Source organism: Salmo trutta, chromosome 14 (assembly GCF_901001165.1).
Source record: "Salmo trutta chromosome 14, fSalTru1.1, whole genome shotgun sequence".
NCBI lineage: Eukaryota > Metazoa > Chordata > Actinopteri > Salmoniformes > Salmonidae > Salmo > Salmo trutta.
In genome coordinates, this window is record NC_042970.1 from 9,335,819 (window position 1) to 9,351,636 (window position 15,818).

Here is a 15,818-nt window from a genome sequence, read left to right on the forward strand (position 1 = left end):
TAACTGAATGCCTCGATGCCTGTCTGCCTGCTTTTTATAACAAGCCACGGCCACGTGGCTCACTGTCTGTAGGAGCGATCCATTTTCGTGAAAGTGGTGGTGTACCGAATAAACTGTCAGGTGAGTGTATATGCTAATTTACAATATAAATCAGGGAATTGGATTCTTCATTCCAGTCTGAGTTCACACAGCTCCTATCTTTATTACAGTTTACAGTTTCTTTTTTTACCAGAGCACCAGTTTTCCAAAACCATTTTTTTCTCAAAATGGTATTATCATTTGCTTGCAGCTTAATCCTCTATATATTTATGTTCAGTAGAATATGGTAAACAGATGTAAACCAACATCAAACATCATTACTCATCCATAATCTGTCAGAGCAGTTAAGAGATTCTGAATCAGTCAGGGAACTGTTTAAGTGCATACCCTGCTAACCTGGGTTATTTGGCATAACGGTGCCCCACACTGAATCTTGGGAACACAGCAGAGAGAGGTTCTGACCCCACTAAGCCACCGTACCCAAAATTAGCAGGGTGGAACTCTCAATGGAATAGAACTCTTAGATCTCTCAATTAGAATCAGAATGTTTAGAACTGGAACTCATTCTACTTCTATGGGAGAACTCCTAGTCCTGAGAGGAGCAGTGGGGACTGAGGGACTGGGGTTTGTGCCAACTGGCCCAGTCTGAATGGAACACAGTAGAGCCTAAAGGACAACACAGCCCAAAGAGATTAGGTTCATGCAGAACCTGTATCATATCATTTAGGTCCATTGTCCCTCTTTTATGGCTGTGAGTGTCTCTCTATTTCCTTCTCTGTATCTGCATGGTGGCCTACATTCACAAGACAAATATTTGGCAGAGTAAGATAACATGCTGAACGTCTGACACGGATCTATAAGGCTTTGTTTCACTCTATTACGGTACTACAGTACATGTATTCAAGTCTCATAGCTTTGAGACTGAAACTATAAGCTGTGAAGAGGCCAAAATGTCAATGGATACATTTTTTTTCTCTCTTTTTCTTTCTCTCTCTTTTTCTCTCTTTCTTTCTCTTTTCTTTCTTTCTCTCTCTCGCTCATGAGAGTTATGGCTGTGACGGATACTGGCAGTCTGCATGCAGCCTATAGTGTGGGACCCTAGCGACCCCACAGCATAGACAGTGAATTGGAATTTCTTCTGAGAGGAGCAGAGGTCCTCTGCCAACACCAAGAGCCTGACAGCTGCTGAACGGATGGCAGAGGGCCGTCTTTCTCTCTGCACAGACACACCAAGGCTGACATAGAGGAGAGGACAATTGGGGGGGGGGGGGGGGGGGGGCTAGAGATTGACAATGCAACAGGTATGGCTTTAGATGTACATTGAAGACAACAAAATGCTCAAAATATACCATTTATTAAAAATATGTTAATGCAACCATCAGTATTTTCCAGTAATTACAAAATCAGTCGTTTTTAATAGTTTTCCTTATTAACAACAAATCTTTATAACACAAATGTTGATCAACCATCAGAGCAAAGACAGATTCCTTTTCAGCACATCTAGGCCTGATAGACAAGCATTGGCTGCAACAATAGGAAAGAACAGTCGGAGAGGCATTTTTGTAAACTTGGGTCCACTGGTCACATAATATATTTCAGATTTCAAACATTTGCACCCCTGGGAATTCATACTTAGACGTACAGTGAAAAAGGATTTGCCCCCTTTCTGATTTTTCTCCATTGTTGCATATTTTTTATACTGAATGTTAGCAGGTCTTCAACCAAAACCTACTATTACATAACGGGAACCTGAGTTTACAAAGAACAACAAAATGGATAGTTATTTTATTTATTTAATTAACAAATGGGACCCATGTCATCCAAAAAATTATACTTTTCAACCATCTGTCCATAGAACATTCTTCCAGAGGTCTTGATGATCGTCATTTTGGCAAACTTGAGTAAACTTTTTTGGACATGGGTTCCATTACATATGCCTAGTGGTTAGAGCGTTGGACTAGTAACTGAAAGGTTGCAAGATTGAATCCCCGAGCTAACAAGGTATAAATATGTCGTTCTGCCCCTGAACAAGGCAGTTAACCCACTGTTCCTAGGCCGTCATTGAAAATAAGAATTTGTTCTTAACTGACTTGACTAGTTAAATAAAGGTTCAATAAAAAAACTAAATTGTTTTTATACCTGGCAAAAACGAAACACAGCATTCGACAGTAAAAACCTCATACCAATGGTCAAGCATGGTGGTGGTAGTGTGATGGTTTGGGGATGCTTTGCTGTCTCAGGACCTGGACCACTTGCCTTAATAGACGGAGCCATGAATTCTGCTCTGTATCAGATAATTCTACAGGAGAATGTCAGACCATCTGTCTGTGAGCTGAAGTTGAAGTGCAGCTGGGTCATGCAGCAAGACAATGATTAAAAACACAATCAAGTCTACATAAAAATGGCTAAAGAGCAACACATTTGGAGATTGGAATGACCTAATCCCTATTGAGATGTTGTGTCAGGACTTGAAACGAGCAGTTCATGCTTGAAAACCCACAAATGTCACTGAGTTAAAGCATTTCTGCATGGAAGAGTGTTGCATAACTTTGTTGATGAAATAAAGTATGTAATTGTTGTGTTATTTGTAAACTCAGGTTTCCTTCATCTAATATTAGGTTTTGGTTGAAGATCTGATAACATTCAGTATCGAAAATATGCAAACGTAGAGAAAATTAAAAAGGGGGCAAATACTTTATCACGGCAACAATGGCCACTAGTAAAACAACCTTCTGCCTAGCCTTCTGACATAGTTCATATTTAAAGGATATCTGATAAAACTTTTGGCTTTGTGACCATATGGTATGAATAACTGGAGTACAATGTCACAACAATACCAATAACATTGACAACTAATGCAATTCTTGGACATTGACTGTACATTTAAATGTTGTTGACACTATGGGCAGGGCAGGGCAGGGCAGGGGAGATGGCAGGGCAGGGCAGGTGGCAGTGGGTACAGGAGATAACCGAGGAACAACACTAGTCTCACACACCAGACTTCCTCCCCAAGGTCTGGCCCTGATACAGTCTCTGTTACGTGGGTTAAAACCTCCCCCCCCTCGTTCCCAGTCCAGGTGAGGGTAGCGGTTTTGTGGTACTACTACTACTGCAGACTGGGGGGAGTAGCAGTTGTCTGCCACTACTGTAGGCCCTTACTCTATAATGTAGCCACAGGTTAAAGAACAACAAGAACTGAACCAGCCTCATCAACTACTTCCTCCTATACTAGCTACTTCTTTAGCCTGGTTCTTTGTTGCTACCTTACCAACTTATTGTCACTCATTGATAATTCCATAAGGAGTTGACAAGAGCAGGAACAGACTGTCACCCAGGCTACTAGTTGTTTCCCATTGTGGAGGCGTTTAGCCTTGTTTAGTAGGTAGCTGCTTTAATTCCAGTGTCGTTTCCCATTGTGGAGGTGTTTAGCCTTGTTTAGTAGGTAGCTGCTTCAATTCCAGGGTCGTTTCCCATTGTGGAGGTGTTTAGCCTTGTTTAGAAGGTAGCTGCTTTAATTCCAGGGTCGTTTCCCATTGTGGAGGTGTTTAGCCTTGTTTAGAAGGTAGCTGCTTTAATTCCAGGGTTGTTTCCCATTGTGGAGGTGTTTAGCCTTGTTTAGAAGGTAGCTGCTTTAATTCAAGGGTCGTTTCCCATTGTGGAGGTGTTTAGCCTTGTTTAGAAGGTAGCTGCTTTAATTCCAGGGTCGTTTCCCATTGTGGAGGTGTTTAGCCTTGTTTAGAAGGTAGCTGCTTTAATTCCAGGGTCGTTTCCCATTGTGGAGGTGTTTAGCCTTGTTTAGAAGGTAGCTGCTTTAATTCCAGGGTCGTTTCCCATTGTGGAGGTGTTTAGCCTTGTTTAGAAGGTAGCTGCTTTAATTCCAGGGTCGTTTCCCATTGTGGAGGTGTTTAGCCTTGTTTAGAAGGTAGCTGCTTTAATTCCAGGGTCGTTTCCCATTGTGGAGGTGTTTAGCCTTGTTTAGTAGGTAGCTGCTTTAATTCCAGGGTCGTTTCCCATTGTGGAGGTGTTTAGCCTTGTTTAGAAGGTAGCTGCTTTAATTCCAGGGTCGTTTCCCATTGTGGAGGTGTTTAGCCTTGTTTAGAAGGTAGCTGCTTTAATTCCAGGGTCGTTTCCCATTGTGGAGGTGTTTAGCCTTGTTTAGTAGGTAGCTGCTTTAATTCCAGGGTCGTTTCCCATTGTGGAGGTGTTTAGCCTTGTTTAGAAGGTAGCTGCTTTAATTCCAGGGTCGTTTCCCATTGTGGAGGTGTTTAGCCTTGTTTAGAAGGTAGCTGCTTTAATTCCAGGGTCGTTTCCCATTGTGGAGGTGTTTAGCCTTGTTTAGAAGGTAGCTGCTTTAATTCAAGGGTCGTTTCCCATTGTGGAGGTGTTTAGCCTTGTTTAGAAGGTAGCTGCTTCAATTCCAGGGTCGTTTCCCATTGTGGAGGTGTTTAGCCTTGTTTAGAAGGTAGCTGCTTTAATTCCAGGGTCGTTTCCCATTGTGGAGGTGTTTAGCCTTGTTTAGTAGGTAGCTGCTTTAATTCCAGGGTCGTTTCCCATTGTGGAGGTGTTTAGAAGGTAGCTGCTTCAATTCCAGGGTCGTTTCCCATTGTGGAGGTGTTTAGCCTTGTTTAGAAGGTAGCTGCTTTAATTCCAGGGTCGTTTCCCATTGTGGAGGTGTTTAGCCTTGTTTAGTAGGTAGCTGCTTTAATTCCAGGGTCGTTTCCCATTGTGGAGGTGTTTAGCCTTGTTTAGTAGGTAGCTGCTTTAATTCCAGGGTCGTTTCCCATTGTGGAGGTGTTTAGCCTTGTTTAGTAGGTAGCTGCTTTAATTCCAGGGTCGTTTCCCATTGTGGAGGTGTTTAGCCTTGTTTAGTAGGTAGCTGCTTTAATTCCAGGGTCGTTTCCCATTGTGGAGGTGTTTAGCCTTGTTTAGTAGGTAGCTGCTTTAATTCCAGGGGGAAAAGTAGATGTAGTAGCCGTAATGTTTGTACACTACAATACCACACACCTTGTCTGAGTTAGTGGTGATAAGAGTTAACTATTGCTAGTGTAATTGTTATAGTGTACTAGGTTTCAGTCTCTTAGTTCTCAAGCACTGTCTGAGGCTGGGTGAATCAATATCATACTTAATACATTACAGTATTTTTTATTTCATATTAACGAACACTTGTGTTAGAGACGCTACAGTGTCTGTGACAATATCATACAATGGTTATTTAAACACACTCCTCAGTTCCCTAGACAACACTGTATCTACTGTGTGTGTTGTACTGACCATATCAAATACAAAGAAGATATCAAATCAAATTTTATTGGTCACATATACATGATTAGCAGATGTTATTGCAGGTGTAGTGAAATGCTTGTATTCCAGTTGTATGTTGGTGCACCCTTAAACAAGCTAGCCAGGTATGGTTGAGGATAAACAGATGCAGTGCCTGGCTAAACACAAGTTACAGATGACTGGATAATAACCTCATTTTGTTAACTCCACAGGGACATTTACATTGTAAAAAAGGTGAAGTGCTTCTAGCCTGATCCCACCAGATCTGTCTGTGCCAACTCCATGACAGTGACACCGATGCCGTTGGCACAGACAGTACAACCAGACCTGGGATCTCAGGAGAGTAAGACATCTAGCCTGGTCCCAGATCTGTCTGTGCCAACTCCATGACAGTGACACCGATGCCGTTGGCACAGACAGTACAACCAGACCTGGGATTTCAGGAGAGTAAGACATACTGTAAATGTACCAGCTCATTCTAATGCATTCACTCTCCGTCGATAGAATTAATACACTGTATAACCATAGCCTTTATACATTATATTTATCTTCATAAATAAACAGCAACAAAAACAAACAATATTTATTTCTTAAATTACCAACAAATAAGACATGGTGCATATGAAACCCCCTTTCTACCACCTTGATCACTGTCAGTTTGGATATGGACGGTCAGCAAGAGAAGACAGAGTTCAATGGTGCATTGTTTCAAATGTCTTTAGTGCAGTAATCCTATCATCCTTCACAGGAACAGATAGATGGTTGACAGTCAGTAATACTGTTCTGTTTCGGTATTAACCATTCCTTCCCTTTGCTAAAATAGTCAGCATTTGAACGAGAATACTTCTTAGGAAAGACGACCCTTCCCTCTTGCTACTCAGTGGATCAACACAGGTACAGTAATAATACTGAGAGTGTATTCTGATATGGTGGAGTGGATCTTTGCAATGTTTTTCCCCCCTCATGCACTTTCAGAAACAGTGGATACAAGGAGGAATGTGGTTTGAAAACAGTGATTCAGTCAAAAGTTGTAAGACACCAGATATGGTTAACATGGGAGAGCACACTGCCTGGACATCTATTCCTTTATAGGGCACAAGACCTGCCTTCTCGTAGGGGCTAGGGGCCATCTCGTTCCACCTCCTGGCCCTCTTCATCAACCACAAGCTATCACAGTGGCTCCTCCCCAATTCATCTGGCCTGGATTCCTCACGTCCTATCAGGACGGTCATTTTCCAGAGTAAGGGTATGCTCTATACTGGCCTGGCCTGGAGTGTTAAACAGTGGGGAGGGACAGGAACCAATCACCTGGCTGGACCAGCTCCACTCCCATTGCCATCTAGGACCTTTGAGGACCTTTGCTCTGCCTTTTGGTCTCCCTCTGTTCAATCTCTTCCTGCTTCCTGCTCCACAGTCACAAGACCATCCTGCTCTGACACGCTCTATCCGGGAAGAAGTTTCCCTTAGGCACAGATCTAGGATCAGCTTTCCCTCCCCGAACCCTAACCTTAATCCATTGGAGGAAAACACAGTAAGCCTGACCTTAGATCAGTGTCATGGGGTGACCTCCACCTCCTCCCTAGGAGACACAGCAGCAGCTGCCCTCCTTTGGTTCCTCATCATCTATTGGCTGTTTGAGTTTGAGAATGGGCGGGTCACCGCTTGCCGGGGTGTAATATACTGTACTGCCATTGGACGAGACGAGGGGCATACGGGAGTCCACAGGGCTCTGGGGTTCGGTGGATTCTGTGGAGCCGTTTCCTAGGTGACCGTTGAGGAGCGGGTGATTGAGGAGCTTGGCGGCCGACCTCTGCTTTTTCAGTTCCGACAGGGTCTGAGAGCGCTCTCTGGGCAAGGAGGAGGAGGAGTCCTCTGGGAGCTGATCGGCTGACGCACTCTTCGTGTCAGGGGATGGAGGCTCGTCATTGGTTGGCGGCAGCTGACTGGGAGTGGGCGTGGACGTCGTCGTGGAGACGATGCCATTTTGTTTTATGATGCTGCTAGAAGCATCTTTCAAGGTCTTCTGTAGTTTGGGTCTCTCCACTACTGGCTTCACTGGCATCACCTGGGAGACAGAGGACATTCAGATTACTGTTACTAACGGTTACTAACTGGGAGACAGAGGACATTCAGATTACTGTTACTAACGGTTACTAACTGGGAGACAGAGGACATTCAGATTACTGTTACTAACGGTTACTAACTGGGAGACAGAGGACATTCAGATTACTGTTACTAACGGTTACTAACTGGGAGACAGAGGACATTCAGATTACTGTTACTAACGATTACTAACTGGGAGACAGAGGACATTCAGATTACTGTTACTAACGGTGACTAACTGCTGTTACCCACGGTGACTAACTGCTGTTACCCACGGTGACTAACTGCTGTTACCCACGGTGACTAACTGCTGTTACCCACGGTGACCAGCTGCTGTTACCCGCGGTGACTAACTGCTGTTACCCGCGGTGACTAACTGCTGTTACCCGCGGTGACTAACTGCTGTTATCCGCGGTGACTAACTGCTGTTACCCGCGGTGACTAACTGCTGTTACCCGCGGTGACTAACTGCTGTTACCCGCGGTGACTAACTGCTGTTACCCGCGGCGACTAACTGCTGTTACCCACGGCGACTAACTGCTGTTACCCACGGCGACTAACTGCTGTTACCCACGGCGACTAACTGCTGTTACCCACGGCGACTAACTGCTGTTACCCACGGCGACTAACTGCTGTTACCCACGGCGACTAACTGCTGTTACCCACGGTGACTAACTGCTGTTACCCACGGTAACTAACTGCTGTTACCCACAGTGACTAACTGCTGTTACCCACAGTGACCAGCTGCTGTTACCCACGGTGACCAACTGCTGTTACCCACGGTGACTAACTGCTGTTACCCACGGCGACTAACTGCTGTTACCCACGGTGACTAACTGCTGTTACCCACGGTGACTAACTGCTGTTACCAATTACTATTACAGACCTTTACTACGATTTCCTTCACAAACTAAACAGAAGACAAGTTAACTAACTAGACTAGAGGCTAGCGGTTACTTTGAGTCATCCCATTAGATATTTCTTTATTGTATGATTTTCACAGATAATTGCTGTACGTAGAAGAAAATGCACTGCGATATGGAGAGAGACATGGCATACATTTACATTTTACTCATTTAGCAGACGCTCTTATCCAGAGCGACTTACAGTAGTGAATGCATACATTTCATACATTTTTTTTTGTACTGGCCCCCCGTGGGAATCGAACCCACAACCCTGGCGTTGCACACACCATGCTGGCGTTGCAAACACCATGCTCTACCAACTGAGCCACACATAAACATACACGTTCATGAAAAAAGTAAACAAGAATGACAGTTTTACGGACTCTGAACCCCTCCCTTCCACATCACATAGCTGTCCATCCTATAGTCCATATTACCTTTCCCCTTCTATGTGCAAGGTCCCTGAGTTTTCCAACTAATGTTATTACACAACTCTATCATTTCAATGTCCATGTTTCCAGGATTATTGTACACAGTTAGTTATATTTCACTTATCACTATTGCTCATTCCCGATTGAGTGAATCGACCCCCATGTTCCTAATGTTCTCCTTGTTGGTTCATAAAGGTCAGTGCATGTGGCACATACACCAGATGAGCAAAAGTATGTGGACACCTGCTCGTCGAACATCTCATTCCAAAATCCTGGGCATTAATATGGAGTTGGTTCCCCCCTTTACTGCTATAACAGCATCCACTCTTCTGGGAAGGCTTTCCACTAGACGTTTGAAAATTGCTGCAAGGACTTGCTTCCATTCAGCCGCAAGAGCATTAGTGAGGTCGGGCCCTGATGTTGGGCGATTAGGCCTGGCTCGCAGTCGGTGTTCCAATTCATCCCAGAGGTGTTCAATGGGGTTGAGGTCAGGGCTCTGTGCAGGCCAGTCAAGTTCTTCCACACCAATCTCGACAAACCCTTTCTGTATGGACCTTGCTTTGTCCACGGGGGCAATGTCATGCAGAAACAGGAAAGGGCCTTCCCCAAACTGTTCCCACAACGTTGGAAGCACAGAATTGTCTAGAATGTCATTGTATGCTGTAGTGTTAAGATTTCCCATCACTGGAACTAAGGGGCCTGAACCATGAAAAAGAGCTCCAGACTATTATTCCTCCTCCACCAAACTTTACAGTTGGCACTATGCATTGGGTCAGGTAGCGTTTTCCTGGCATCCGCCAAACCCAGATTCGTTCATCGGACTACCAGATGGTGAAGTGTGATTCATAACTCTAGAGAGTGCGTTTCCACTGCTCCAGAGTCCAATGGCGGAAAGCTTTTCACCACTCCAGCCGACGCTTTGCATTGAGCATGGTGATCTTAGGCTTGTGTGCGTCTGCTCGGCCACGGAAACCCATTTCATGACGCTCCCAATGAACAGTTCTTATGCTGATGATGCTTCCAGCGGCAATTTGGAACACGGTAGTGAGTGTTGCAACCGAGGACAGATGATTTTAACGCGGTGCGCGCTTCAGCACTCGGTGGTCCCGTTCTGTGAGTTTGTGTGGCCTACCACTTCATAGCTGAGCCGTTGTTGGTTCTAGATGTTTCCACTTCACAATAACAACACTTGACCAGGGCAGCTCTAGCAGGGCAGAAATTTGACAATCTGACTTGTTGGAAAGGTGGCGTCCTATGACGGCACCAGGTTGAAAGTCACTGAGCTCTTCAGTAAGGCCATTCTACTGCTAATCTTTGTCTATGGAGATTACATTTCTGTGTGCTCATTTGTATACACCTGTCAGCAACAGGTGTGGCTGATATAGCCAAATCTAATTTTGTATACATACTCTATTAGTTTCTGTACCTGACTAGTTTGCACAAGGGGACTGTGTAGCGCTTCATGGACAGCAGGAGCACAAACACCGGTCAGGTGAGGTAATTGAGGTAATATGTGCACGTAGGTAGAGGTAAAGTTACTATGCATAGATAATAAACAAAGAGTAGCAGCAGTGTAGAAACTGGTGGTCAATGCAAATAGTCCGCGTAACCATTTGGTTAGCTGTTCAGGAGTCTTATGTATTGGGGGTAACACAGAAGTTAATATAGCAATGCATGGGCCACTTTCTTTTCTTTGAGAGCCTTTGTAATGTCCTTTTTAACATGGGGCTTACTGTTGGAGTAGACCTTGGGTATTGTGGGTATTACTCTCTACACAGACGTTCATAAAGTAATAGGCTACATGGGTTTTCACACACATGTGAGATAGGAGAAACATTCATCCATACTAACCGTAGTAACAGTTTCATTGATGGGATGGCTGTTCTCCTGGTCCGTCTCCTTCTCCTCTCTCCCTCCTTCCCTCCCTCCTTCCCTCCCTCCTCTCCACACGATGGCCTCAGTCTCGTATTCCTTCACACGAAGGTTGTGTCTGTCAGACAGGCTTGCCCTCCGCACCACTTTCCTAAAACACACGCAGGGAGGAGATGGGTTCAGAGTTCCTGTAAATCAGGGTTTATTTATCACAGTCCTGGAGATTTACGTTTAACTTCTATACCAGCACTAACACACCTGATTTATAAGCAAACTCAGCTATTAGTTGAATCATGTGTTAGTACTGGGCTGTAACAAATGCTTTCCTTGCCCCTCTCCATGACCACATTGAACAACACTACTGTAGTAGAAGACAGTGGAGAAAATGTCATCGTCTGCATGCAGTTTCCTCTCTGTCCAGTAGAGGTCAGTTCATACCCACGGCTGCCTGCGCTGGAGGTCCTCCTACACAAGGAGGTCTTGTGTTTAAGCTGAGACTTCATGATGATGTCATGTTTGTGTTTCAGGTCCAGCAGGATGGCTCGGAACTCCTCGTCCTCACACAGGTCTAAAGGTCAGAGGTTAGAGGTTACACAAGGAAAACACACACACACACACACACAGAGAGAGGATGGCTCGGAACTTCTGTCCTCACACAGGTCTAAAGGTCAGAGGTTAGAGGTTACACAAGGAAAACACACACACACACACACAGAGAGAGGATGGCTCGGAACTTCTCGTCCTCACACAGGTCTAAAGGTCAGAGGTCACACAGGGAGCACAGAGACCAAAACACATCTTCCCATCAACCACTGCTCTGTGGCCTGGTAGGGGTTTATGTTTTTTTTTTTTACAACAACAAAAAAACAGAACAATTAAGCAAAATAAAGAGCAGAACAAAAGGCAACTAAACCCTTCCCAGCCCTTAGAAAAACAAGAAGAAAAAGAAATGAAAAAAGAAACCAATATAAAACAACACAAAAACAACAAACACAAAAACACCACAAAAACAATACAACACAAAACTAATACAAAACAACACAAAACCAATACAAAAACAACAAACACAAAAACACCACAAAAACAATTCAACACAAAACTAATACAAAACAACACAAAACCAATACAAAAACAACAAACACAAAAACACCACAAAAACAATACAACACAAAACTAATACAAAACAACACAAAACCAATACAAAAACAATACAACACAAAACTAATACAAAACAACACAAAACCAATACAAAAACAACAAACACAAAAACAATACAAAACAACACAAAACCAATACAAAAACAACAAACACAAAAACAATACAAAACAACACAAAACCAATACAAAAACACAAAAAAATACAGAAAATTAGAGAGACAATATCTACATCTACTTCCATCGATCTACAAGCCCACATCCATCAATACCAATGGAAGTGTTTCCATGTAGTCCAGGAAGGGTTGCCATATTTTTACAAAATGGTTGAAAGTATTTCTTAAAGCATAGGTAATCTTTTTCCATAGGAATACACTTATTCATTTCAGAGAGCCATCTTGTAGTTGAGAGAGGGGAATCTGATTTCAATGTCTATGCAACACATTTTCTTGCAGTGGCAATGGCAATATCTGTCAATTTGATATTGAAATTATTCCTTAAATTCACATTTGTAAAGTTACCCAGAAGGCATATTTCAGGGGGAAAGGGACCTCCATAATAACGGCCAGGGTATCACAAACATCATGCCAGAAGGCTTGTCATTTAGTACACTGCTAAGTAGAATGCAGAAAGTTCCTTCTGTTGTTCCACATCTAAAACACATCTCTGATATTTCAGGGTAATATCTATGTAACCTCTGAGGTGTTAGATAGAGTTGGTGGACGAGGTTGTAATGTCTGTATCTGGAGTCGACGGTTGCTGATACACTATCATGGCATAGGTTTGACTATAGCCTCTTCATCATTTGTAATATAGTTAGATCAGCTTCCCATCTCTCTCTTGACCTACAGTATATACAGTTGAAGTCGGAAGTTTACATACACCTTAGCCAGATACATTTAAACTCAGTTTTTCACAATTCATGACATTTGATCCTAGTAAAAATTCCCTGTCTTAGGTCAGTTAGGGTCAACACTTTATTTTAAGAATGTGAAATGTCAGAATAATAGCAGAGAGAATTATTTATTTCAGCTTTTTTTTCTTTCATCACATTCCCGTGGGTCAGAAGTTTACATACACTCAATTAATATTTGGTAGCATTGCCTTTAAATTGTTTAACTTGGGTCAAACGTATCGGGTAGCCTTCCACAAGCTTCCCACAATAAGTTGGGTGAATTTTGGACAATTCCTCCTGACAGAGCTGGTGTAACTGAGTCAGGTTTGTAGGCCTCCTTGCTCGCACACGCTTTTTCAGTTCTGCCCACAAATTTTCTATAGAATTGAGGTCAGGGCTTTGTGATGGCCACTCCAATACCTTGACTTTGTTGTCCTTAAGCCATTTTGCCACAACTTTGGAAGTATGCTTGGGGTCATTGTCCATTTGGAAGACCAATTTGCGACCAAGCTTTAACTTCCTGACATAATTTTCCTGCCTCATGATGCCATCTATTTTGTGAAGTGCACCAGTCCCTCCTGCAGCAAAGCACCCCCACAACATGATGCTGCCACCCCCGTGCTTCACGGTTGGGATGGTGTTTTTCAGCTTGCAAGCCTCCCCCTTTTTCCTCCAAACATAACGATGGTCATTATGGCCAAACAGTCCTATTTTTGTTTCATCAGACCAGAGGACATTTCTCCAGAAAGTACGATCTTTGTCCCCATGTGCAGTTGCAAACTGTAGCCTGGCTTTTTTTATGGCGGTTTTGGAGCAGTGGCTTCTTCCTTGCTGAGCGGCCTTTCAGGTTATGTTGATATAGGACTCGTTTTACTGTGGATATAGATACTTTTGTACCTGTTTCCTCCAGCATCTTCACAAGGTCCTTTGCTGTTGTTCTGGGATTGATTTGCACTTTTCACACCAAAGTACGTTCATCTCTAGGAGACAGAACGCGTCTCCTTCCTGAGCAGTATGACGGCTGCTTGGTCCTATGGTGTTTATACTTGCGTACTATTGTTTGTACATATGAATGTGGTACCTTCAGGTGTTTGGAAATTGCTCCCAAGGATGAACCAGACTTGTGGAGGTCTACAATTTCTTTTCTGAGGTCTTGGCTCATTTCTTTTGATTTTCCCATGATGTCAATAAAAGAGGCACTGAGTTTGAAGGTAGGCCTTGAAATACATCCACAGGTACACCTCCAATTGACTCAAAGGATGTCAATTGTGATACAGTGAATTATAGAAATAATCTGTCTGTAAACAATTGTTGGAAAAATTACTTGTGTCATGCACAAAGTAGATGTCCTAACCGACTTGCCAAAACTATAGTTTGTTAACAAGAAATTTGTGGAGTGGTTGAAAAACAAGTTTTAATGACTCCAACCTAAGTGTATGTTAACTTCCGACTTCACCTGTAGGTAGGTAGGGTTTAGGGTTAGATAGGTAGGTAGGTAGGTAGGTAGGGTTTAGGGTTAGGTAGGTAGGTAGGTAGGTAGGTAGGGTTTAGGGTTAGATAGGTAGGTAGGTAGGTAGGGTTTAGGGTTAGGTAGGTAGGTAGGTAGGGTTTAGGGTTAGGTAGGTAGGGTTTAGGGTTAGGTAGGTAGGTAGAGTTTAGGGTTAGGTAGGTAGGTAGGTAGGGTTTAGGGTTAGGTAGGTAGGTAGGTAGGTAGGTAGGGTTTAGGGTTAGGTAGGTAGGTAGGGTTAGGTAGGTAGGGTTTAGGGTTAGGTAGGTAGGTAGGGTTTAGGGTTAGGTAGGTAGGTAGGGTTAGGTAGGTAGGTAGGTAGGGTTTAGGGTTAGGTATGTAGGTAGGGTTAGGTAGGTAGGTAGGGTTTAGGGTTAGGTAGGTAGGTAGGGTTTAGGGTTAGGTAGGTAGGTAGGGTTTAGGGTTAGGTAGGTAGGGTTTAGGGTTAGGTAGGTAGGTAGGTAGGTAGGTAGGGTTAGGTAGGTAGGTAGGGTTTAGGGGTAGGTAGGTAGGGTTAGGTAGGTAGGGTTTAGGGGTAGGTAGGTAGGTAGGTAGGGTTTAGGGTTAGGTAGGTAGGTAGGTAGGGTTTAGGGTTAGGTAGGTAGGTAGGGTTTAGGGTTAGGTAGGTAGGTAGGTAGGTAGGTAGGTAGGGTTAGGGTTATGTAGGTAGGTTTAGGGTTAGGTAGGTAGGTAGGTAGGTAGGGTTTAGGGGTAGGTAGGTAGGTAGGTAGGTAGGGTTTAGGGTTAGGTAGGTAGATAGGTAGGGTTTAGGGTTAGGTAGGTAGGTAGGGTTAGGTAGGTAGGTAGGTAGGTAGGGTTTAGGGTTAGGTAGGTAGGTAGATAGGTAGGGTTAGGGTTATGTAGGTAGGTTTAGGGTTAGGTAGATAGGTAGGGTTAGGTAGGTAGGTTTAGGGTTATGTAGGTAGGAAGGTAGGTAGGTTTTAGGGTTGGGGCAGACTTACCAATGGGAGTCTCCTCTAGGAAGGTCTTGGCATTGAGACTGGCACCATGAGAAACCAGCAGCTCTGCTACATGCATCTGGAACCATAGAGACTATCAGTATTTACACGGCTATCCACGATCATCTGCTGGAACTGAGGACTTGGTGGACTGCATTTTCTTTAGGTTAGGTTTTACTTAGCAAGTTCTCTCCCGTGTGCTGGTAAGGGCACATCAAGTCAAACCGAACCTAAAAAAGATACAGTCCACCAAGTCCTCAGTCCTTCGAGCTGGATAAAGATGTTAACTCCCCGATCGAGATGGATCGAGTTACCTGTGAAGCCTGGACCTGGTCCGATCATACACGACACCAAGCCTCACCTTCTCCTAGTTATAGTAGCACTGCACAGTATGGACAGCTGGGACATGGGCAAGAAGACGACTTTCAACCTGCTAGCTGACTCCCTGGTAGTCAGGTTCTCTTTTCTCCTAGTGTCCTGCTAGCTGACTCCCTGGTAGTCAGGTTCTCCTTTCTCCTAGTGTCCTGCTAGCTGACTCCCTGGTAGTCAGGTTCTCCTTTCTCCTAGTGTCCTGCTAGCTGAGTCCCTAGTAGTCAGGTTCTCCTTTCTCCTAGTGTCCTGCTAGCTGACTCCCTGGTAGTCAGGTTCTCCTTTCTCCTAGTGTCCTGCTAGC

General features: G+C 43.9%; 1 protein-coding gene across 4 annotated transcripts in view; it reads right to left on the bottom strand.

Moving 5' to 3' along the window:
• Positions 1–1,374: 1,374 nt before the first annotated feature.
• The window catches only part of LOC115207347 (protein phosphatase 1 regulatory inhibitor subunit 16B), a 161,376-nt gene continuing 146,932 nt past the window's right edge, over positions 1,375–15,818 (bottom strand). For 3 of the 4 annotated variants that reach the window (XM_029774368.1, XM_029774369.1, XM_029774370.1), the window contains exons 8-11: positions 15,149–15,224; positions 11,069–11,198; positions 10,610–10,781; positions 1,375–7,384 (exon numbers count right to left, since the gene is read on the bottom strand). In XM_029774368.1, the coding sequence (XP_029630228.1) occupies positions 6,899–7,384; positions 10,610–10,781; positions 11,069–11,198; positions 15,149–15,224 (864 nt within the window). In that variant the 3' untranslated portion in view covers positions 1,375–6,898. The remainder of the gene's footprint in view (positions 7,385–10,609; positions 10,782–11,068; positions 11,199–15,148; positions 15,225–15,818) is intronic. The other variant, XR_003880986.1, reaches the window with a different exon arrangement.